This window comes from Anthonomus grandis, chromosome 5 (assembly GCF_022605725.1).
Source record: "Anthonomus grandis grandis chromosome 5, icAntGran1.3, whole genome shotgun sequence".
In the NCBI taxonomy this organism is placed as follows: Eukaryota; Metazoa; Arthropoda; class Insecta; order Coleoptera; family Curculionidae; genus Anthonomus; species Anthonomus grandis.
Genome location: NC_065550.1, coordinates 37076549 through 37101511, shown reverse-complemented (window position 1 = coordinate 37101511; position 24963 = coordinate 37076549). Strand labels below are relative to the sequence as shown.

At 28.4% G+C, this 24963-nt stretch overlaps 2 protein-coding genes across 2 annotated transcripts; one reads left to right on the top strand and one right to left on the bottom strand.

Annotated features, from left to right (window-relative positions):
* The first annotated feature begins 1156 nt into the window (after positions 1-1156).
* LOC126736287 (uncharacterized) lies at positions 1157-7454 on the top strand. The gene is made up of 9 exons (XM_050440573.1): positions 1157-1291; positions 1352-1428; positions 1480-1581; positions 1637-1711; positions 3486-3623; positions 3677-3900; positions 3958-4333; positions 6946-7162; positions 7218-7454. The coding sequence occupies exons 1-9, from the start codon at positions 1249-1251 to the stop codon at positions 7382-7384; spliced, it is 1419 nt and encodes a 472-aa protein (XP_050296530.1). The 5' UTR covers positions 1157-1248; the 3' UTR covers positions 7385-7454.
* A 4012-nt stretch (positions 7455-11466) lies between these two features.
* LOC126736219 (15-hydroxyprostaglandin dehydrogenase [NAD(+)]-like) lies at positions 11467-14255 on the bottom strand. The gene is made up of 5 exons (XM_050440474.1): positions 14088-14255; positions 13903-14029; positions 12134-12240; positions 11744-12075; positions 11467-11690 (listed from the first exon to the last, which is right to left on the bottom strand). Exons 1-5 carry the CDS (start codon positions 14196-14198, stop codon positions 11543-11545), a joined length of 825 nt encoding a protein of 274 aa, XP_050296431.1. The 5' UTR covers positions 14199-14255; the 3' UTR covers positions 11467-11542.
* Positions 14256-24963: the final 10708 nt, after the last annotated feature.

Below are 24963 nucleotides of genomic sequence, written 5' to 3'. Positions count from 1 at the left end.
TTCAGGAAAGAAAAATGGTAAAAAAAGGAAGATTTTCCAGGACACAAAAATTGGATTTCATGTATTTTAAATTTCTAGAATAAATTATCATTTATACAGGTAGTGTGGATCATGTTTTTGTTGTTTTCCAGGTAGTTTAGTGAAGTTTAAACTCCTGGAATAAATTCTTATTTCTTTTACAAAAGTTGGGAAATTTTTCTTAATTTTTTAGGCAATTACAGTGAGTTTTTATGTGTTTTAAGTTCCTAGATTAAACTGCCATTTATTCCAGGCAGTTGAAGTCATTTTTTACCACTTTTCCAAGTAGCTGAAATGAGTTTTTCATGTGTTTCAAGTTCCTAGAATAAATTATCGTTTCTTTCAGGCAGTTAGCTCTTTTTCCCAATTTTCCACGCATTTGTAGTGGGTTTTCCTTTATTTTAAATTCTTTTAATAAATTGTAATTTATTCCAGGCAGTTTTGATCATATTTTCGAAGTTTTCCAAATAGTCGATTTTCATGTTTTTCAAGCTCCTGGAATAATTTTCTTTATTTCACACAATTTAAGTCTTTTTTTCTAATATTTCAAGCAGTTGAAGAGGATTTTTATATATTTAAAAATACTATAATAAATTTTCATTTTTTGCAGGGAATTGGGGTAATTTTTTTAGATTTTCCTGGTACTTCAATTTTTTTATATGTATTTCAAGTTCCTGAAATAATTTTTATTTACTTCACACAATTTGGGTCTTTTTTTTAAATTTTCTAGGCAATTAAAAAAATTGTTATCGGTCTTAAGCACCTCAAATAAATCTTCATTTATTCCTGGCATTTGGGGTCATTTTGTCCAGTTTTCCAAGCAGTTAAATTGGATTTTCATCGTCTTTAAGGTCCTACGATAAATTGTTATTCATTCCACGCAGTTTTGATCATGTTTTTCTAGTTTTCCAAGTAGTTCTAATGGGGCTTTCATGTGTTTCAAGTTTCTAGAACAAATTATCGTTTCTTCCAGATAATTTTGGTGGGTTTCCCTTTGTTTTAAATTGTCTTTAATTATTTATTTATTTTGTTTTTAATTTACAAAAAATGAAAATATAATATTTTTCTTAGAAGAATTTTGCAAATTCTTTTAGTGCGTCCCTGGTAAACGTAAAGGTATTTGCACTAAAAACATTTGTGCGTTTTTATGTACATATTTCAGCAGCACTATCACCAGTATATTTTTGTGTGTATGTCTATGTGTGCGTGTGTATTAAAATAATACTGAAAATGTCTTTTTCCTTGTCCTCCAGGTTTCCTGAAAACGTCGTGGGTAATTATTCAATTTTTCCATTACATGGGGCATTTTAATTATTGAAAATTTCGATTTTAGCCAGTCCATCTCCTACAGCCTATACTGTTTCAAAAACGTTTAATGAAAATGCTGTTAGACACGGCACTTCTTGGACGGTATTCATGTGGTTTAATCGATTGTAAGTCATTTCATAATTTCATTTTTAGAGACACCCATTGGTTGATTCTCAAAAATGCGATGACAATTGCGGTTGTGGTCCCATTTGTAGCAGGTACAGCGGTAAATGTCATAAGAGATGCAATAATCAGGTATATAAGCTTTTCCAGTATCTTCTACTTTTAATTTGTTATATTTTTGTTTAAGAGCAACCCAGTTGGTTCGAGACGGTTATCCTTGAATCCAAGTTTTATTTGCTCTGAAACATCTAATAAGGAAAAGGTAAATAGTTTTTATTGTAAAAATACATGGCGAAAAGTCTTTTTGAAGAGTGGAAATGTCAAAGAAAGTGATGACTTTTAACTGTTTATGTTTCTAGAACGATTTGTCCAAAGTGGGGTTGTGAGTGACCCATAAAATTCCAAGGAAGAATCTAAAAATTTAATAATATATAAGATGCCCTATTATTACTATTATATTAAGATTTTTAATATTAAGTTTCTGTCATTAAATAGTTCTTGAAAATCTCGTATAAGTAAGTGAAAACCGTTTTTCTCTATGTTAAATAGTTTTGATGCTATGACTTCTCAAAGTCAGAAAAGGAGCGACTTTCAACCACTTATATCTTGAAAACGGTTTGGCGAAAGTGGATCATGTGACCTATCAAATTTCTTGAATTTTTACGTAAAATCCGAAAATTAAATAATGTATAGGGCGTCTCACAAAAAAATAAAAAGTGTACACTACTTTCATTAAAAATAACGAGATTTTTATAATTACATTTCTGTCATTAAATAGGTCTTAAAAAACTAGTATAAGAAATTGAAAATCATTTTTCTCTATGTCAAATATTTTTGATGCTATAACCTCTTAAAATAAAAAAAAAGATATTTTCAATTGTTTATATCTTTAAAATGATTTTCTTCTAGGAGGTCATGTGAGCCATAAAATTCCTTTAAATTTTACGTAGAATCCAAAAATGTAATACTATATAGGGTGTTCTATTTAAAATAACCAAATTTACTTTGAAAATAATAATAATAAAGTTTTAATAGACGGACGCATTCACTATATTATACATAATAAATATTTATATAGCATCTACAGTACATAAGGTATTTTTTAATTTTTAAAACCTTGTATATTGAAATTTTCTTTCATAACTAATTTTTAGTAGTCAATTTTTCGAAATTTAACCTTTTAATTTTAAAATTAAAAATAAGAGTGATTACCATTAATTTTAATTACATAATGACTTAACTTAATATGAATTTCTTTACACTTAAATACAATTCTTTTTGTACCCTTATAATTATTTTTTATTAACCTTTCAAGAAATTTTTCGATGAGTCACTAAAGTAAGTAGTTAGCGCCTAGTTAAACAACAACGTTTATAGACTTTATTTTTGAACCCTTGAAAATGAGCATTTTTATGTTCGAAACATGTAGCGCACACCGGCACATTTGTAAATATAATGGCAAGTAGAGGACTGTGTGCGTTTCATTTTTTTTTTATTAAATAGATCTTAAAAAATTCTATGTCTAATAGCCTTGACACCATGACTTTCAAAGTCAAAAAAAGGAGATACTTCAACTGTTTATATCTTTAAAACGATTTAATCAAAGTAAATCATGTGACTCATTAAATTTCTTAAAATTTCACGTAGAATTTAAAAATGTAATAATATATAGGGTGTCCTATTTAAAATAACCAAGTTTTTACTATTTCAAAAAATTCTTGTCATTAAATAGGTCTTAAAAAACTAGTTCAAGAAAGTGAAAATCATTTTTCTCTAAGTCAAACATGTTCGATTCTATGACCTCTGAAAGTCAAAAAAAAAATTCGATTGTGCATATCTTTAAAACAGTCTATCCGAATCAAATTTCTTGGAACATCAGACCTTGACGTTATGAACTGTCAAAGTAAAAAAAAGAAGATTTTGAACTCTTTATATTTCCAGAATGGTTTAACCAGGGTCATGTTAAGTAACCAAACCATTAAAAGTAATTTAATTTCAATAATCAACCTGAAAAAATCCTTTTATATTGTTTTAAGGATTCTCGTCGTTCCCTTAGACCCAGGCTAAGCCTCTCATACAGTGAAAACAAAGAAAACATTCAAAGTAGCCAAAGAAAGTTCTCAAGTGGCCAATCATCGATTCCTCGGTTTAAGAAGAATGCTACGGAAACACACGTAAATAAAAAAAACTGAAATATATAAATCCACAAAAATTAGTGAATTTTTAGGCATTTTCCTTTATGAGGAGACAAAAGACCGTACACAATTGCTACGCAAAACAAGAGACCAACTCGGAACATTCAACTCGTCTGAAACCGAGTGTGAAGCAAGATAGAAACAACTTAACAAGCGAAAGCATCGAACAAGATTCATTAAAGAATGAATCGCTGAACCCTTTGAATGTCAGCTACACGATTCTACCGAAGATCGACGAAGAGGTAAGGAACAAAAAGTGAGTAACAACCATTAAATTTATATTCAAAAAAAAAAATTACAACAAAAATCTTAGTCCTAGTGAGCAACCGAAACCGAAGGACCTAAACATCACTGACGATGAGAAAACCACTGAGCTAAAACCCTCTAAAGATCCTCTGGATTCAATTTACTCTACTCCACAATCAAAATTGAAGAATCTGTCCGAGTTATTAGAGACGAAAACCAAAGACCTCACCAATAGTGCCAGAAGTAAGAAGTACTACGATATCACTTGCAAATCGGACGATCTGGATAATGGGGTAAAAAGTCGGGACCTGTTCGGGATCAACGATTACAATTTAATTTTGATCGGTGAAGAGTACATCGACGATGACTACGATTCTTATATTGAGAATTTGAATAGTGCTGTGGGACGTTCGCAGGTGTTGCAAAACCAAGAATTGTATGAGGTAAGAGGGTGTTTCTTCGAGTGAAAAAGTGATTTTTTAAGGAAATAATGCTCAAGTTATTATAGCCTAGAATAGGTTAATACATTTTTTTTGTTTGAGAAAAAATGTTGTGAAAATGAGATGTTTTGAGCTCTTATGGGCGCTGAAATATGATTAAAACAGTTCAAATTAATATTGTTTAAAAGTATATACAATTTTTTTAATAATAATTAAATACGACTTTTATGTCTAATGGGTTCCTTGAATATCGTATGAAATCAATCAAGGATGTTAAAAGGGAAATACCATAATTAATTTAACATTTTTTTTTTCAATTTAGTTGTACGTAATATTGGATTTTTTTTTCAAAAAATTATTTTTTGCCAAAAATGTACAGGGTGAGTTTTTCAAAGCGCGGAGTAGTATTATGCATTGATGATATTATTTATCGATGACGTGCTCCTGGACTATTATTTGGTTAAGCATTCTTCACATTTTAAAAATATTTTGGACTATACAGGGTGTTCCGAAAAAGCAGGGCACTACAAAAGTTAATTTTTTAAAATGGAACACCCTGTATTGCAAAACATTTTTGAATTCTTTGCGTAATTACCAATCTTTTTTGATAATGGTTTAATATGCCAAAAATTAATAGTTTAGGAGATAAATCAAATTTTGTTAAAAATTTAGAATTTGCACGCATCTCTTTAATATTAAAATTGTGCGACGAAAAATTTTAATATTAAAGAGATGCGTGCAAATTCTAAATTTTTAACAAAATTTGATTTATCTCCTAAACTATTAGTTTTTGGCATATTAAACCATTATCAAAAAAGATTAGTAATTACGCAAAGAATTCAAAAATGTTTTGCAATACAGGGTGTTCCATTTAAAAAAAATAACTTTTGTAGTGCCCTGCTTTTTCGGAGCACTCTGTATAGTCCAAAATATTTTTAAAATGTGAAGAATGCTTAACCAAATAATAGTCCAGGAGCACGTCATCGATAAATAATATCATCAATGCATAATACTACTCCGCGCTTTGAAAAACTCACCCTGTACAGGTAAGGAAAAAAACAGTTTTTTGAGAATTTTGTTTTCCATAAATTGAGAACTGACCCATAACTTATTAACAAAATAAAATAGAGATTTGAACATTTGTGCACAAATTGTCTGAATTATTTTATTGAACACCAATTCAGGATTTTTTCAAAAAATTTATATATAGGAAAAAAAATAAGATTTTTTTGGAAAAAAAATGTGTTTTCCTAAAAATTGAGAAATGACTCATAACTAATTAAGCAAGTAACATCGAGATTTGAAAACTTGTACACATATTGTCTGAATTATTTTATTAGATACCTATTTCAGGATTTTTTCCAAAAATGTACAGACAATGAAAAAAATAAGTTGTCCTGGAAAAAAAATAGTTTTCCTAAAAATTGAGAAATGTCTTATAACCAAGTAACATAGAAATTTAAAAATTTGTACACAGATTGTCTAAATTATTTTATTGGATACCTATTTCAGGATTTTTTCTAAAACTATATACACAAGGAAAAAAACATTTTTTTCCTAAAAATTGAGAAATGTCTTATAATTCATTAACCACATAACATAGAGATTTGAAAATTTTTACAAATTGTTTGAATTATTTTATTGGACACCTATTTCAGGGTTTTTGCCAAAAATATGCAGACGGAGAAAAAAACAGTTTTTTGGGATCTTTTTTTTTAAATTGAGAAATTATTCATAACTCATCAACTAGGTGATATAAAGGCTTGAAAATTTGCACACAGATTGAATGTGTTATTTCATTGGACACTTATTTCAGGATTTTTTCCAAAAATTTACAGACTGAGAAAAAATAATTCTTTTTGGAATTTTTATATAATAAATAATGAATGAATGAATGAATAATATAGAGATTTTAAAATTTGTTCACAGGTTGTCTGGGCTTTTTCATTAGACACTTATTTCAAGATTTTTTGTGAAAATATTCAAATAGGAAAAAAATTAGTTCTTTTGAACAAAAAATAATTTTTTTCCAAAAATTGAGAAATGACCCATAACCCATTGATAAAATAACATAGAGGCTTAAAAAATTGTAAACAGATTTTTTGAATTATTTTACTCGACACTATACGTAAAAAATATCAGAAAATTAATGAAAAAAAAAACTCTTCCAAACAAAGGATTCTTATCGAGAATTGTTTTAAATTAATAATTTTCTTTGTCAAATGCATTATTTGCAATTGACTAAACTAAAGGATTAAAGAAGTAAACATTTTTTTATTGAAATTACCCCAGCTAATTGACTATAAATTTCCCTAAAAATGCGATTTTTTATTATGAATTAATTTAGACCTATCTGAAAATTTTTTGAAAAAGATTTTAAAAATAAATGCTCTTAAATAAAGAAATTTAAAAAATTACTCTCATTGAATGTTTTTTTTGGAAATAATTCTCAACTTTTTTTTGAAAATTATGCAAATGAATTCGTTGAATATTATCTCTTATCGTTTGAATATTAGCAGTTGCCACACAATTAGCTTTCCATTATATTTTACCTTACACATCTGAAAAGCACCACTTTGCACACTAATAAAACAGTTATAACCATTAAATTTCAGATGACGAAATATTTGGTGCGTCTTTACCTGAACCGAAACGAGAAAATGGCTGCATCGACTGCCCGCGCTACCAGTAGCCCACTACAATCAAATCTCAAACCGAATTTCAAAAGGAAACTTGGAAAAACTTCGGGAAAACAAAGAAAAAACCAGAAAACTCAAAATATTTGGGAGCAAGTAAAAACAATCGTCCAGAATGCTATCGGGGAATTAAAAGGTGCTAAACTCGAGTTTTTATTTAAAAAATTTAATTTTGTAACATTTTTTTTTAGTGGAATTTCAAAACGACATTTACGCATGCACTAACGAGAAACTGGACCGTTTGATATCCGGAATCAAAACCGAAATTTCCAGTGCCAACGCGGGCATCGACGACATTTGCACGAAAAAAACCAGCGAGTTGCTTAGCAAGTTGGAAAACGTCGCTTTAAAGTACTAATTATGTATTTAAATTAATGTTTGTTTTATAATTGACCTAATAATAATAAATAAAATAAAATTTTCTTCCACACAGACGTTTTACGAGCCTTTTCAGGATAATCGTATTCAGCTTACAGTAAATACACCTTATAATGAGAGTTTCGCTCGGGGAAACTGCCATTTTGTAAATTACTTAGCAGTGGAAACCAGGTGTTTCGGGACTCTGAACGATCCCTTAATATTTTCAAACGTGTAAGGTGCGAAATTATTTTAAACTTTAAGAGGGCGAGTACTAAAATTCCGATAACAAAGTCTAAAGTCGATAAATGGATTCCTTGGGGAGTGGGGCTATTTGGGGGGTTTAATATGCCAAAAATTCATTTATTTGAAACACTGATGGGGACGCTGTAAATGGAAATTAGTCCTTGTGGGCGAATTGTTTCTTATTGCAATTTGGGAAATCATTATTATGATTCAACTAGAGCAATTTTCAAAAAATTTATTTATTTATTATAATTATCAACATTTCTTTATTAAAATAATTAGAAAAAAAATCGTATTTTTAGAGAATTTTGACAATTATTGATAACTTCGTTTATTTAGGATAATTGTCAAAAATTCATTTTACAAAAAAAAATTGTTAATTCGAAGCGATGTTTAATAAAATTTATTTACTTGGAGGAATTTTAAAATAATTAATTTAATATCGGGTAACTTTCATGAAATAATTTAATATTAGCAAATTATAACAAAATTAATTAAAGTAATTATCTAAATGTTTTTTATAGGAACTAATCTTTTTTAATTCCATTGATAACCATTTTTAGAGAGTTCGCTTTATTAACGCAATTTAATCAATCAAAAAATTGTTAAAATAAACTGTTTATTTCGGAAAATTGCTAAGAAAATTATTTAATTGTCTGAAAGTTCGTTTATTTACGGTATCTGTAAAAATTTGTTTATTTAAGCCAACTTTAAAAAAAATCTTTTTAAAAATAAGCCCTACATAAACAATTTGTAAAAAAAACTGTTTATTTGGGGCAAGTTAATTAAAAAATCCTTTAATCAGAAAAATTGCATTTCTACGAGGTAATAAAAAAAATATGTGAAATAATTGTTAAAAACTTGCAAGAATTGTGAAAAAAAAATGGAGGTATAAAAATGTATACGTAAAGAAGAAAAAGTATTTGTCATGACATCATACGAAAACATTGGAAAAGTAGTTTTAAGTGCCTGGAAAAAATTGTTATGTTCTTTAAAGCAACATCAAAAAATCTCGAAAATTGTTTGATATGTAAGCGGATGCCTGTGTATAAGCCTGAAGATGAGATCATCGACTTGATTTTGGTTGTTTGCAAGCTCAGCAAAGCTGAGCTTGAGGCGAGGGTAACACGGGAATTGGTCGCGCGTTCTGGCACCGTTGCATCAGTCTTCGCGGGCACCGTATAACTGTAGCGTCAAGTTATTTTGTATAAGTTTAATAATAAATTATTGTCCTTTGTTTTGAAGATTTATTGTTTTATTTAGGGTTAAAGTAACCCTAGTGTTTCCAGATATACCTGGAAAAAGTCATAAGCCTTCCAGACAATATTTTTTAGGCAACATATAAAAGTCCCGAGAAATTGTTTTAAGTGTCTAGAAGAAATGATTGTTTTTTGCCTTCTAGGCAATAAAATTGCTTTTCTCTTTTATTTTTTTCTCAAAACATCATACAAAACATTTAAAAAATTAACTTAAATGCCTGGAAAAAATTGTTTTTAGTAAAATTGTTAATGTTTTTATTACTCTATCGCACAAAACATCTGAAAAATTGTTTTAAACGCTTAGAATTTATTTTTCAATTTTCAGACAGTTGTTAATGTTTTTTATATCATACCAAAGCATTGGAAAAGTGCCTGGAAAAAATTGTTGTGTTCTTTAAAGCAACATCAAAAATTACCGAAAATTGTTTCATATACCTGGAAAAAAAGTCATAAGGCTTCCAGACAATTAAATTATACTTTTTAAGCAACGTATAAATGTGTTGAAAAATTGTTTAAGTGTCTTGAAGAAATTATTGTTTTTCCCTTCCAGGCAGTAAAATTGTTAATGTGTTTTTCATGGCATTATACCAAAGCATTGTAAAAATAGTTTCGCGTGCCAGGAAAAAATTGTTACGTTTTTTAAGGCAACACCAAAAACAGTCGAAAATTGTTTGAAATACTTGGAAAAAAAGGAATATGCTTTCCAGATTATTAAACTATACTTTTTAGATAACATATAAAAGTTCCGACAAATTGTTTAAGTGTCTAGAAGAAATTATTGTTTTTTGCCTTCTAGGCATTAAAATTGATTTTCCCTTTCATTTTTTTCTTAAAAAATCATACATCATAAATGCCTGTAAAAAATTGTTTTTCCTTTCCAGGAAGTAAAATTTTTATTGTTTGAAATTTTTTTTTCCAATTTTTAGACAGTAAAATTGTTAATGTTTTTTTCCTGGCATCATACCAAAGCATTGTAAAAATAGTTTCAAGTGCCTGGAAAAAATTGTTGTGTTCTTTAAAGCAACGTTAAAAATTGCCGAAAATTGTTTCATATACCTGGAAAAGACTCATAAGCCTTCCAGACAATTAAATTATACTTTTTAAGCAACGTATAAATGTCTTGAAAAATTGTTTAAGTGTCTAGAAGAAATAATTGTTTTTTTCCTTCTAGGCAATAAAATTGCTTTTCTCTTTCATTCTTTTCTACAAAAAAATTGTTTTTCCCTTCTAGGCAGTAAAATTGTTAATATTTTTATTACTCTATCGTACAAAACATCTGAAAAATCGTTTTAAATCCTTAGATTTATTTTTCATTTTAAGACAGTAAAAATTGCTAATGTATTTTTCACGGCATTCTAAAAAACATTTGCAAAATTGTTTAAGTCAAAAATTGTTTTAAATGCTTAGAATTTATTTTTTAATTTTCAGAAAGTTGTTAATATTTTTTCATATCATACCAAAGCATTGGAAAAGTAGTTTCAAGTGTCTGGAAAAAATTGTTATGCTTTTTGAAGCAACATCAAAAATTGCCGAAAATGGTTTGATATAGTTGGAAAAAAAGTCATATGCCTTCCAGAAAATTAAATTATACTTTTTAAGCAACGTATAAATGTCATGAAAAATTGTTTAAGTGTCTTGAAGAAATTATTGTTTTTCCCTTCCAGGCAGTAAAATTGTTAATGTGTTTTTCATGGCATTATACCAAAGCATTGTAAAAATAGTTTCGCGTGCCAGGAAAAAATTGTTACGTTTTTTAAGGCAACACCAAAAACAGTCGAAAATTGTTTGAAATACTTGGAAAAAAAGGAATATGCTTTCCAGATTATTAAATTATACTTTTTAGGTAACATATAAAAGTTCCGACAAATTGTTTAAGTGTCTAGAAGAAATTATTGTTTTTTGCCTTCTAGGCATTAAAATTGATTTTCCCTTTCATTTTTTTCTTAAAAAATCATACATCATAAATGCCTGTAAAAAATTGTTTTACCTTTCCAGGAAGTAAAATTTTTATTGTTTAAAATTTTTTTTCCAATTTTCAGACAGTAAAAAAGCAGCAAAGCATTGTAAAAATAGTTTCAAGTGCCTGGAAAAAATTGTTGTGTTCTTTAAAGCAACATTAAAAATTGCCGAAAATTGTTTCATATACCTGGAAAAGACTCATAAGCCTTCCAGACAATTAAATTATACTTTTTAAGCAACGTATAAATGTCTTGAAAAATTGTTTAAGTGTCTTGAAGAAATTATTGTTTTTTGCCTTCTAGGCAATAAAATTGCTTTTCTCTTTCATTCTTTTCTACAAAAACATTTAAAAAATTAACCTAAATGCCTGGAAAAAAATTGTTTTTCCCTTCTAGGCAGTAAAATTGTTAATATTTTTATTACTCTATCGTACAAAACATCTGAAAAATCGTTTTAAATCCTTAGATTTCTTTTTCATTTTAAGACAGTAAAAATTGCTAATGTATTTTTCACGGCATTCTAAAAAACATTTGCAAAATTGTTCAAGTGCCCAGAAGATGCTGTTCTGTTTATTTTAGTAAAATTTTTATAAAAAGTTTTTTAGGCAAATAGAAAAACGTTTAAAAGTTCATTCAAATTATTATTTTTTATATAAAACCAAATAAATTTCAAATATTTCCATATTCCAAGACTGATTATTTGCCAAGATATTTCTTATTCTCCATTTCGAATCTGTCGACCATTTCGTATTGATAAGCAGGCTCGCCACCCTCCATTAACCACATGGTACCACACGGGGCCGTTTCGATAACCCTCATTACATCCGGAACCATTTGTTCGGGCCTAAAAACCACCCTTTAACCCCAAAATACCATTTAGAAAAAAAATCCACTTACGTTTGAGACTTCATAACTTTAACTTCCTCCTGACGGATTTTCTCATAGGCATCCCCCAAATTTCTACATGCCATGTCTCTTATCAGAGGTGTATCAGTCGGTCCAGGGCATATTCCCACCACCCTCACTTTGGTTCTTTCATAGTGGCTTGGTAAACCCCACGAAAGGGTTAAACCATGGACAGCAAACTTCGTTGCCACATAAACTGGTAAGCAACCATACTTTCCTACTCCTGCGGTAGAAGAAACGTTCAGGATGACTCCTTCTGCACCTGATTTATGTTTAGGGATGTAGTTATCTAGGCCAAGGAGCATTCCATTGATAACTCCTTTCTATGAGATGTTTCGAATTATATTGAATGAATTAAGTTTCAAAATTAAAAATACTTACAACATTAATGTCTACTTCCTTGTCCCATACAGAATCGTTCATAATGCCGGCGTTGTTTATTAAAATGTCAATATTCCCGAATGCTTTGATGGTCTCCTTAAATGCATCTAAAATTGATGAATTTATTATTAAATGAGGGTGGAAAGTGAGTAAAAGAGTGTTTATATAATATTTATTAGCAATTAAAATGCACATTTAAGAGTGTTTTTTGTAAGATAAAGAAATATGTTTTTTTTCCAGGCACTAGAAAATGGAAGACTTTAGTTAAAAGTTAAATAATTATAAGCAAAAAAAATTAATAAACTATGTTTTTTGAGCAGAAAAACTCAAAACTATCCAAGCAACACATCATATATTATTACCGTTATTCATCGATTTTTTTAGTAAATTTTTGGTTTTGTATGTTATCTGTAGAATATACATATATCATATACTATTCTGTTTAAAAAAAGGAGAAAATTTTCGTTTAAAAAAATGGATATGAAATTTACATATCTAATTTCTAAACTCTATTAATAGTTCTCAAATATTTGATCAGATTCTTCTGAAAAATCACTGTGTTTTGTTCATAATATTCAATCTAATAGCACTGTTTTTTTATATTAAATATTTAATAATATACATATATAATTATATGAAATTTCAATAAACAAACTTATTAATTAAATTGGATATTAACGACGAAATCAGCTGTTATTCATTAGTATTATTTTGGAAAAGAATGATTATTGGAAACAATTTTTTTTACTGGTAATTTGTGTGGGGTGGGTGGGGGGGTAAGGGTAGAATTAATGCAAAATTGTTTTTTTTTTGCAGTAGATAATTGCTTGAGAAAAAATTGATTTTTAGGAAAATTGGAGGTCATAAAAAATCTATAATTTTTCATACAAACCTAAATGGTATATTTGTCAACCGTATATGGTCAAGGTATATTTATTAAACTGTAGAGTATACGTATATTATTCTGTTCATCAGATATGTTTCTGTTTACACAAAGAAGAAAATTTCGGCATTTAAAAATAATTACAAGGAATTTACATAGTTAGTCTTTACTTCAAATAAGTGTCAAAATGGCCCCGATATCACATATGTAGTACACTGTGTAGGATACGAGATACTTTTCATAGACGTTATATTTATAGTGTAATAAAATAATATAATATCCAAAGAAACTAAGAAAAATGTAGGAAATGCATGCGTGTATGAAACAATAGCTATGCCAAATAAGATATACAAATTTAAAAAAATTTAAGAATACAAATTTGCTTAAAACTAAACAAGGATTTAAAAAATAAAATTTGCTGCTGTACTTTTTTTTCATTAAATAATATTTACTCCATTGGTAAAAATTATTTTTTTTCTTTGTACGTCGAAAAATGCCCCCTGATGCATAAAACACTTCTGCAAATTAAAAAAAAAATTCATTGCATTTTATACACGTCTTAAAATATTTCACCATATACCATACTTAAACGTTTGACTTTTATAAAATAATAATTCTATAATATTAGGATGTAATAACCCTTCTTGTTAAACGTGAGTAAAACATTAACAATAATTGAAGTTCAACCAAAAATGTACATGTGGTGTAAACCAAAAATAAACGTTTATTTAACCATCGTGTGTTGCGAAAAATTTTCCATTCATAAAAAACGAATCGTTTTATTTATACACTTGTTACATAAATAACTAATATAACTATACCTGGAAGGAAAAAATAGGTACGGTATTTTTTATGAAAAAAAAAAATACATACACACATTACTTACCTTCGAACTGATTGTAATCAGTAACATCACATTTAACAAAAACGGCCTTATTTTCACCAAACTCCTTTTCTATTTCTGCTAAAGCTTGCTGACCTACTTTAGGATCTAAATCAGCCAAAGTAACCCCCTAAAATATAAAAAAAAAGTTTTTGTTTTTTTCTTTCTTTTAATGCTAGTTTTCCTACCTTAGCACCTTTTCCCAACAAGGCTTTGGCATAATAAAGGCCTAAACCAGAGGCACCGCCTGTAACCAGGCCAACTTTGCCCGAAATTTCAAAATGCACCATCTTCAACATTAAAAAGAAAACTGAACTTAATTTAAAAACATCTTAAGCACGTCTAAAATGATAAACTTTGTCTCTAATGCGATAACAATCCTAAATATCTTACAAAAATAAACTTTATTATGTAAATAAGGCTTCTTTAGATAAGGCATAGAAACAGTTTTAAAGCGTATGAATTAAAATTTTCATACAATTTAATGACATACAGGATGTTAATTTAAAAAGGTATCACCCTCTATATTTAAGTCAAAGTCAACAGTCAAAAAAAGTTTATTACCAAAAAAAATAGTCATAAATATAATGAGAAAATAAAATTTGACGATTTTTGGTAAAAGGAACTGCTTAGCGATTATATAAAACCGATAGCGCAAATGCATGAAAAAGGCCTTAACAACATAATGTCATTACAAACCATCATATTGAAACTGAAAAGATTATAAATAAACACAAAATAAAAAAAGAACAAAACTAAAACCAAAAAGGGCCGAACCAAAAAATGGCAAAGCAATTTGGCTGGCATGCGACGGAAGGCAACAAGAATGGACGATAGAGAACTATAAAAGAAAGATTAACCAGGCCAGCTTATCTTTGGTCTTAGTTGATTTTGCAGTTTATGTTAAACATACTATACTAGGCATCTCGTTGGGAGTCGCGAAGAATTTGCTTAACCTTGGTGTAAAATTTATTAAGTGGTAAATCTTCAATATTATTTGGCAAGTTATTCCACAAGCATTGTGTAAATGCGAGAGAGTAGTAAATAACTTATTTAAATAAGGGGGTTGACCCGACTTTATTATTTTATACAGTGTGGTGACTTTAACTGGAATAAATTCAGTTAAAACTAATCAAAATTTATCTCGTCGATTTATGTTTATTTTTTTTCACTTTTCAAAATAGTTTTTGTATTTTTTCACCTACAGGGGGGGGGTCCAAATTAACCCAAACTTTTTTTTCAAATGGAAAGCCACTTTTTTTAAACTGTCATTGAAAAGAGCCCTTTTTCTTGATTAAATTGCCCTATTTACTTTTGTGATTATCTAAAGGAGAAATACGAAAAAAAACACATTAAATTATTAAAAGTCTCGAAATATTTTGTGTTGGTAAATTTTTGGCGTGAAAATAAACAAATTTTATTGGTATCGAAACATTTCCTGACATTGTTGTAGTGTCACTGTTAAAGTGAATTTCAACCAGTTGTTAAATAAGTTAACTTATATTGCAAAAATGCCTTACTTATCCGAATCCCACAAGATTGAAATCTTAATGATGATTGGTTATGGGGACAGAAGTCGTACTCAGCTAGAGGTTGTCCACTTATTCAGGCAGAAATATCCAGATTTGCCATCTATTAACCAAGGTAAAATCGAAAGCAGATTTCGAGAAGTTGGGCACGTGAGGGATGTTTCAAGACAAAGGTCTTCTAAAATCGATGAAAACACCCAATTAAATGTATTGTTAGCGATGGAAGAAAATCCGGTAACTGCAGCCAGTAGAGTAGCTCGCGAAAACTCTATTCATCATAAATCTGTGCTAAAAATTTTAAAAAGTGCAAACAAACGACCTTATAAAATGCAACCCGTTCAAGAGTTATTGGAAGGCGATCCAGATCGCAGAGTTCAGTTCTGTGAATTAATGATAAACGCCATTGACGAAAATCGCATATCTTCGGAGTGGGTCCTTTTTTCTGATGAGGCTACATTAACCCTAAATAGCCATGTTAATGAGCAGAACTGTCGCTACTACTGGTCTGACAAGAACCCACACTGGGTAAGGGAAACTAATACACAATATCCCCAGAAAACTAATGTTTGGGCAAGAGACAAGTTATAGGGCCGATATTCTTCAATGATACTTTAACTGGGGAAAGATATCTAGAATTTCTTGGACATGAACTAGTTCCAATCGTACGTGCCTTATATCCGAGTCAGTTCGATCCAGATTTGTATGATGAAAGAATCTGGATGCAACAAGATGGTGCTCCCCCACATTATGCCCGTAATGTACGCCAGTATTTAGATGACAATTTTCCAAACAGATGGATTGGTAGAAGGGGTGCAATCGAGTGGCCGGCACGTTCTCCCGATCTCACCATTTGACATTTGAAAAGTCAAATTTATATGAGCAAACCAGGAAACCTAGACGAACTCAAAGAACGTATTAGGCAAGAAATCCAACAAATATCTCCAGAAGTGTTAGAAAATGTCAGAAACGAATTTTATTATCGTCTTGGGATTTGCCAACAAGTAAATGGTGCTCATTTTGAGCATCTTATACATTAAACGCAACTTTTAATAATTTAATGGTTTTTATTTTTTTTCGCATTTCTCCTTTAGATAATCAAGACAAAAGTAAATAGGGCAATTTAATCAAGAAAAAGGGCTCTTTTCAATGACAGTTTAAAAAAAGTGGCTTTCCATTTGAAAAAAAAAAGTTAGGGTTAATTTGGACCTCCCCCTGTGAAGGTGAAAAAATACAAAAACTATTTTGAAATGTGAAAAATAATTAAACAAAAATCGACGGGTCTCAGGAATTTTGCGAGATAAAATTTGATTAGTTTTAACTGAATTTATTCCAGTTAAAGTCACCACACTATATACTATTTAAATATAAATTGACTTTCAGTGACTTCCAAACAACTAAAATCCTTTTGCAAACACTTTTTTTAATTAAATATCATTAATTTAATTTATTGAGCTTAGGAGGGCACAAATGGATCCCAGTGGTTCTCAAACAACTTGATGAAAACCTTACATTACATCAAAATGCGAAATAAAACATTCCCTCGTCTAACGACAAGAAGAACATCATCATAAATTGATAATCTGTCTTTGTTTAATATCAATAAAGTTGTTCAAAGTGAAAGGAAATATAATCCAATACACCAGATGATGGATGGATGAATATAAAACCGCCCTACCACCCTCCTTCCCTCCCTCTCTTAATGGAGAAAATAAAAGAGACAAACTTCCAACTGGAAATTGATTTAGCTAAAGAGAAATTGTGTCGCAAATGCGATCGTTATTTATTTTGATTGAATTGATGATGAACATTTTTAGGCAGTAGTTCTCAAACAACTGAACCGTTTAACCCATATTAGGCATAAGCATTGATACGAGGCACATTATGCGCATTAGTTTGTCTAGTGGATCTGAACCTACGTACATACTTGATAATAATCCAATCGGTACCAAAATTTTAAAGTTCTCAAACTATTTAATAAAATTCCATTCTTTTTGCATTTTTTACTAAACATTATATTTCAGTGGTTCTCAAACAAATAAAGTCTATTTGCAGGAAATGTGTGTACTCATTTATATTAAATAATTCACGCATAATTATTTCCAGTGCTTCTCAAATAACTTTAAATTGAACATTCTCAAGTATAAATTGATTGTTTTAAAACATAAATGAGCTCCAGTGCTTCTCAAACAATTTAATATAGTTCTATATAGTAGGTAAATATATAATTTAAATCGAATTCCAGTGGTTCTAAAATGGCTTAAAAATTCATTTAAACGAATAATTTTATTAGTTCCAGTGGCTCTCAAACAATTTGATAATATTTTATTCATTGGACATTTTTTAATAGAAATTATTTTTCAGTGGTTCTCAAACTATTTTAATAAAAATGTATATCAGTGCCTCTCAAACAACTATCAACATTCATTCGTTTGCAATTTAGAAATACCAATTTCAGTAGAACATTTTTATGAATTAATAAATTTCAGTACTTTTTAAACAACTTGATCAAATTTACGTACCATTAAAACTGCTTAAATATAAATCGAGTTCCAGTGCTTCTAAAACCATTTAGGTCTAATTGTAGACGTAAGTGGGTTCCAGTGATCCTCAAACCAATCGATAAATTTTTAAAAAGTTACGATATTGTTTCAAAATGATTAAATGTAAATCCAGTTCAGTGGTTCTACAACAAAAATTTATTTGCATGAATAATTATTTCCAGTGGTATTCAAACAGCCAAATAAGATTATTTTCAGTGGTAAATAATATTCAATAAATTGTATTATATTTTCTGGATTTTTCATTAAAAAAAATCATCGTCCACAAAAAGATTTTTTTCTCAAAACGTTTTAATTTTTTTGAAAAATGCTGAAATAGGTGTCCAATTAAATTAATTGAGGAATGTATGTACAAATTTTCAGAACTGTAAGTTGAGTGGTTTTTGAGTTATACCTATTTTCTGGATTTCTCAATAAAAAAAATTAGCTTCCTCAAAAATTTTTTTTTCTCAAAATATTAATTTTTTTTTGGAAAATCCTGAAATAGGTTTCCAATTAAATTAATTGAGGAATGTGTGTACAAATTTTCAGAACATTAAGTTGAGTGGTTTTTGAGTTAAAGATATTTTCTGGATTTCTCAATAAAAAAAAATTATCTTCCTCAAAAAGATTTTTTTTTTCAAAATATTTTGATTTTTTTTGGAAAACGCTAAAATAGGTATCCAATAAAATTAATTGAGGAATGTGTGTACAAATTTTTAGAACTGTAAGTTGAGTGGTTTTTGAGTTATAGCTATTTTCTGGATTTCTCAATAAAAAAAAATCATCTTCCTCAAAAAAAAATTTTTTCTCAAAATGTTTTAATTTTTTTGGAAAACCCTGAAATAGGTATCCAATGAAATTAATTGAGGAATGTGTGTACAAATTTTCAGAACTGTAAGTTGAGTGGTTTATGAGCTATAGCTTTTTTCTGCATTTCTCAATAATAAAAAATCATCTTCCTCAAAACAATTTTTTTCTCAAAATGTTAAAATTTTTTTGGAAAATCCTGAAATAGGTGTCCAATGAAATTAATTGAGGAATATGTGTACAAATTTTCAGAATTGTAAGTTGAGTGGTTTTTGAGTTATAGCTATTTTCTGGATTTCTCAATAAAAAAAAATCATCTTCCTCAAAACAATTTTTTTCTCAAAATATTAAAATTTTTTTGGAAAATCCTGAAATAGGTGTCCAATGAAATTAATTGAGGAATATGTGTACAAATTTTCAAAACTGTAAGTTGAGTGGTTTTTGAGTTATAGCTATTTTCTGATTTCTCAATAAAAAAAAAAAATTCTTCCTCAAAAATTTTTTTTTTTCTCAGAATGTTTTAATATTTTTGGAAAACTTTGAAATAGGTGTTCAATTAAATTAGTTGAGGAATGTGTGTACAAATATGCAGAACTGTAAGTTAAGTGATTTTTGAGTTATAGCTATTTTCTGGATTTTTCATTAAAAAAAATCATTTTCCTCAAAAAAAAAATTTTTCTCAAAATGTTTTAATTTTTTTGGAAAACCCTAAAATATGTATCCAATTAAATTAATTGAGGAATGTGTGTACAAATTTTAAAAATTGTAAGTTAAGTGGCATTTGAGTTATAGATATTTTTTTGATTTCTCAATAAAAAAAAATCATCTTCCTCAAAATTTTTTTTTTCTCAAAATGTTTTAATTTTTTTGAAAAACCCTGAAATATGTATCCAATTAAATTAATTGAGGAATGTGTGTACACATTTTCAGAACTATAAGTTGAGTGGCTTTTGAGTTATAGCTATTTTCTGGATTTCTCAATAAAAAAAAATATCTTCCTCAAAAAATTTTTTTTTTCTCAAAATGTTTTAAATTTTTTGGAAAACTTTGAAATAGGTGTTCAATTAAATTAGTTGAGGAATGTGTGTACAAATATGCAGAACTGTAAGTTAAGTGATTTTTGAGTTATAGCTATTTTCTGGATTTTTCATTAAAAAAAATCATTTTCCTCAAAAAAAAAATTTTTTCTCAAAATGTTTTAATTTTTTTGGAAAACCCCAAAATATGTATCCAATTAAATTAATTGAGGAATGTGTGTACACATTTTCAGAACTATAAGTTGAGTGGCTTTTGAGTTATAGCTATTTTCTGGATTTTTCAATAAAAAAAAATATCTTCCTCAAAAAATTTTTTTTTTCTCAAAATGTTTTAAATTTTTTGGAAAATCCTGAAATAGGTGTCCAATTAAATTAGTTGGGGAATGTGTGTACAAATTTTCAGAACTGTAAGTTGAGTGGTTTATGAGTTATAGCTATTTTCTGGATTTCTCAATAAAAAAAAATCTTCTTCCTCAAAAAATTTTTTTTTTCTCAAAATGTTTTAATTTTTTTGGAAAACCCTGAAATAGATGTCCAATTAAATTAATTGAGAAATGTGTGTACAAATTTTCAAAACTCCAAATTGAGTGGCTTTTGAGTTATAGCTATTTTCTGGATTTCTCAATAAAAAAAAATCATCTTCCTCAAAAAAAATTTTTTTTCTCAAAATGTTTTAATTTTTTTGGAAAACCCTAGAATATGTGTCCAATTAAATTAATTGGGGAATGTGTGTACAAATTTTCAAAACTGTAAGTTGAGTGGTTTTTGAGTTATAGCTATTTTCTGGATTTCTCAATAAAAAAAAATTATCTTCCTCAAAAATTTTTTTTTATCAAAATATTTTAATTTTTTTGAAAAACCCTGAAATAGGTGTCCAATTAAATTAATTGAAGAATGTGTGTACAATATTTCAGAACTGTAAGTTGAGTGGCCTTTGAGTTATAGCTATTTTCTGGATTTCTCAATAAAAAAAAATTATCTTCTTCAAAAATTTTTTTTCTCAAAATTTTTAAATTTTTTTGGAAAATCCTCAAATAGGTGTGCAATGAAATGAATTGAGGAATGTGTGTACAAATTTTCAGAACTGTAAGTGGAGTGATTTTTGAGTTATAGCTATTTTCTGGATTTTTCATTAAAAAAAAATCATCTACCTCAAAAAAAAGTTTCAGTGCTTCCCAAACAACTAAATATAGTTTCATTACATACTAAAATTCAATAAAAATTTTATTCGAGTTTCAGTGATTTTAAAACATTTTTCATTAAAAAAAAATCATCTACCTCAAAAAAAAGTTTCAGTGCTTCCCAAACAACTAAATATAGTTCCATTACATACTAAAATTCAATAAAAATTTTATTCGAGTTTCAGTGATTTTAAAACAATCTAAATCCATTTGTCGTTATTAATCAGCTCCAGTGCATCTGAAACAACTTAATATAATTACGAAACTATTAGTTAAGAATTAATATTCAATAAAACATATTACATATAAATTGGGTTTAAAACGGCCTAAAAATCAGTTCCAGTGGTCTTCAAACAATTTTATAAAATTCTATTAATTATTAACGACATTTCAAATTAAATATTTTCAGTAGTCCTAAAACAATTTAAATGAATTGTTAGATAATTTTTAATAACAATATTAACTTCAATTGACATTTTCTAGTATAAATGAGTTCCGGTGCTTCTAAAACAATTTCACAAGCTTCCACTAAAAGTTCCAATAAAAATGTTTAAATATTTAAAGGCAGCGGTTCTAAAACAATTTAAAATCATTTGCAGATATAACTGAATTGCATGGATCAATTAGATCTATGTGCCTTTTTGAATTTGATTGTTTTTTTTAACGTTTATTAAAAGAGTAAAAGAATATATTTGTCGCATGTCTATTATTTTTGTTTCATCGTAAAGTAACTTTAATTATTCATTTTTGTACAGTATTTAGTTGTCTTAGGTTAGCTAATAACTTAATCGAGACTGAACTAGAGAATATTACAACGTATTAAGTTGTTTTATTTATTCTAGGCATTGTTAGATACTCTTAAATTTCGGAACCAATCCTCTGATCTTTCCCGTAAGTTCTTTTATTTGTGTATTCAATTTTAGATGCTGATTATTAATTTATGGTACTTGTCTCTAGAATATTTATTGATTTTTAAAAGATTCAATTCTCGTAAGTTTCTTTCGTATGAAGTGAAATTTACGTATTTTGTTTTATCAACATTAACTGATAATTTATTTGCCTTAAACCGTTTCCAAAAAATGCCTTTCTGCTTCAGTTTTTAGACTGTGCCAAGTTTTTCCTATATAGAGTATTACGGTGTCATCTGCGTACTTTATATAATTTTTTCTATCATGGATAAATGTAAAAGACTGTTCATATATATTCCAAATGTCACTTTTCTGAGATTGCTGTGAGTGCCATGCATTTCCAGTTACTTAAAAAACAAAATTGTGATCTACAGTGTCAACTGCTTTTGACAAGTCTACAAAAATACAAAGCGTTGGTTGATTTTCGTCAACTTTTTAATATTTTGTTAAAAATTTCTTTACAATACTTGTATTAATTATTTTTGAGATATTTAATATGAATCGGCGTGTTAATGCGTTAGGGTGAATAAAAGTCACCATTTGCATCTCCTAGTAAATGTGTTAAACTTTAGAGGATATTAAAAAAAAAACAAAAGATGACTTGCCCGTTTTGCACAAGAACAAGATAAATCCCTCAAGTCTCGCAAAGTTCTCGGAAAGTTAGTTTGCATATTTTAGGCAAAACACACATGTAAAGGTAGATCCGGGTCAAAATATTCAATTTGCTTGTCATCAAACTTTGTGTTGTCGTCGGTGCGAAATTTCAACTGTTTTACTTCTCTCCTTCCTCCTCTTCTTCTTCTTCTTCGGAAAGTTCGAGTTGACGCCTACTTCGGTAAAGTTTTTCTGTTCGAAAGTCCGAAACAATCCATGACACAGAGAGAGAGAGAGAGAGAGAGAGAAAGAAAAAAACTGAACTTTTTAATTATTATTAGAGAAAAGCATTGTGGGTAATGCAATCTTGGCAAATGCACGCTCACGCCCGCAATTTCTGCAGAAATAGGCAAACTCCGCTGCTTTTTAATTGTGCGAAATAGAGAGAGAGAGAAACTGATATTTTGCCAGCCATAAGTAGTTCAAATTTGCATAGAAAGCTCTTATAAACGTGCCTTTTTATCACATTATGTTCCTTATATTAATTTAAGTTATTCATGCTTACGGCAAGGCATTCGGACTTAATTTGTTTGATTGAGAACCACTGACACACATTTAACAATGGGAACATTTAAAAAAAATCTTGATACGTTTTTTTATACGAGTTTTATTGAGAAGCACTGGAACTCATTAGGGCTTCAAAATATAGTTAAGTAGTTTGAAAAGTCATGCCTGAAGATGCTCAATTGAAACTATGATTCAGTTAAAAATTACCTGCAATCGATTTTATGTTAGAGCTTAATGGAATTTTATAAAGATGGCTTAGAACAACACTGAAATTAAATATTCATGCAAACGGATTTTAAAACCCCTGAGCTCAATTTACAAGTTGTTTGAGAGGCATTGGAATCCTTTTACTCCTGTTTTAGAACTACTGGATTTAAATAATTGAATATTGTTATTAAACATTTTAGTGGAAGGTTGTGAAATTGTTTGAGAAGCACTGAAACTCATTTATACCCGAAAATGCTAATTGAAGTCAATGTCAATGGTTTTAAGGCTATTAGAATTATTTTATTAAAGAAATGTTTGGAATCTTATTAAATAATTTGAAAACAACTGGAACTAATGGATTTAAATTGTTTTAGAACCACTGCATTTAAATAATTAAAAAATTTTATTGAAGATTTCAGTGGAATTTTATAAAATTGTTTGAGATGCACTGTAGCTCATTAATACTTGCAATTAGAATTAAATCGTTTTAGGACCACTTTATTTATAGAATTTATTTGAAGACCACTGAAACTAATTATTAATTTAATGGATTTTTAAGTTGTTTTAGAACCACTGAACTCAATTTTCATTTAATTTTTTTTATTAAATATTATTACCCAATAGAACTTTATTAAGTTGTTTGAGAAGCACTGGAGCTCTGTTTGCTTGTTTTAGAAACTTTGAAATATTTAAATATTTTTATTGAAGGTTTTAGTGAAATTGTTTGGGAAACACTGAAACTCATTTATACTGATAAATGTCAATTGAAGTCAATGTCAATGGTTTTAGGACTGTTAAAAATATTTAATTAAATAAATGTTGTTAGTACTTAATATGGAATCTTATTAAATGGTTTTAGAACCACTGCATTTAAATATTTACACATTTTTATTGAAGGTTTTGGTAAAAGCTTGTGAAATTGTTTGAGAAGCACTAAAACTCATCTATACTAAAAAATGTCAATTGAAGTTTATATTTTATTAAAAACTGTCCAATAATGGATTTAAATTGTTTTAGGACCACTGGAAGTATTAAATTCATCAAATATTTTATTAAATGTCATTATTTCTTAATGGAATTTTATCAAATCGTTTAAAGATAACTGAAACTGTTCATTGAAATGCATTTTTAAATCGTTTTAGAACCACTGAATTCAAATTACATTTAAATTTTTTTATTGAATATTATTACCCAATAGAGCTATATTAAGTTGTTTGAGAAGCACTGGAACTCATTAATGCTGAAAAATGATAATTGAAGTTAATATATAATAAAAATAATTTCATTTAGTTGTTTGAGAACCACTGGATTTTATTACTTACTTAACTAGTGTTTCATTAAAAAAATCTTTGCAAAGTTATTTTAGTTGTTTCAGAACCCCTGACAAATAGCTTCTATTTTTTTAATGTTCAGTAAAAGTTTATCAAGTTTTTTGAGTATCACCGAATTAATTTAAGTTGTTCGAGAGGCACTGATATACATGTTTTGTTATGATAACTGTTTGGGAACCACTGTAACTAATGGATTTAAATTGTTTTAGAACCACTGCATTTAAATTATTCAAAATTTTTATTGAAGAATTTTATCAAATTGTCTGAAGGTCTCTGGGACTAATGATTATTGCAAATGGATTTTTAAGTCGCTTTAGAACCACTGAACTCATTTAACATTTCAAATTTTTTATTGAAAATTAT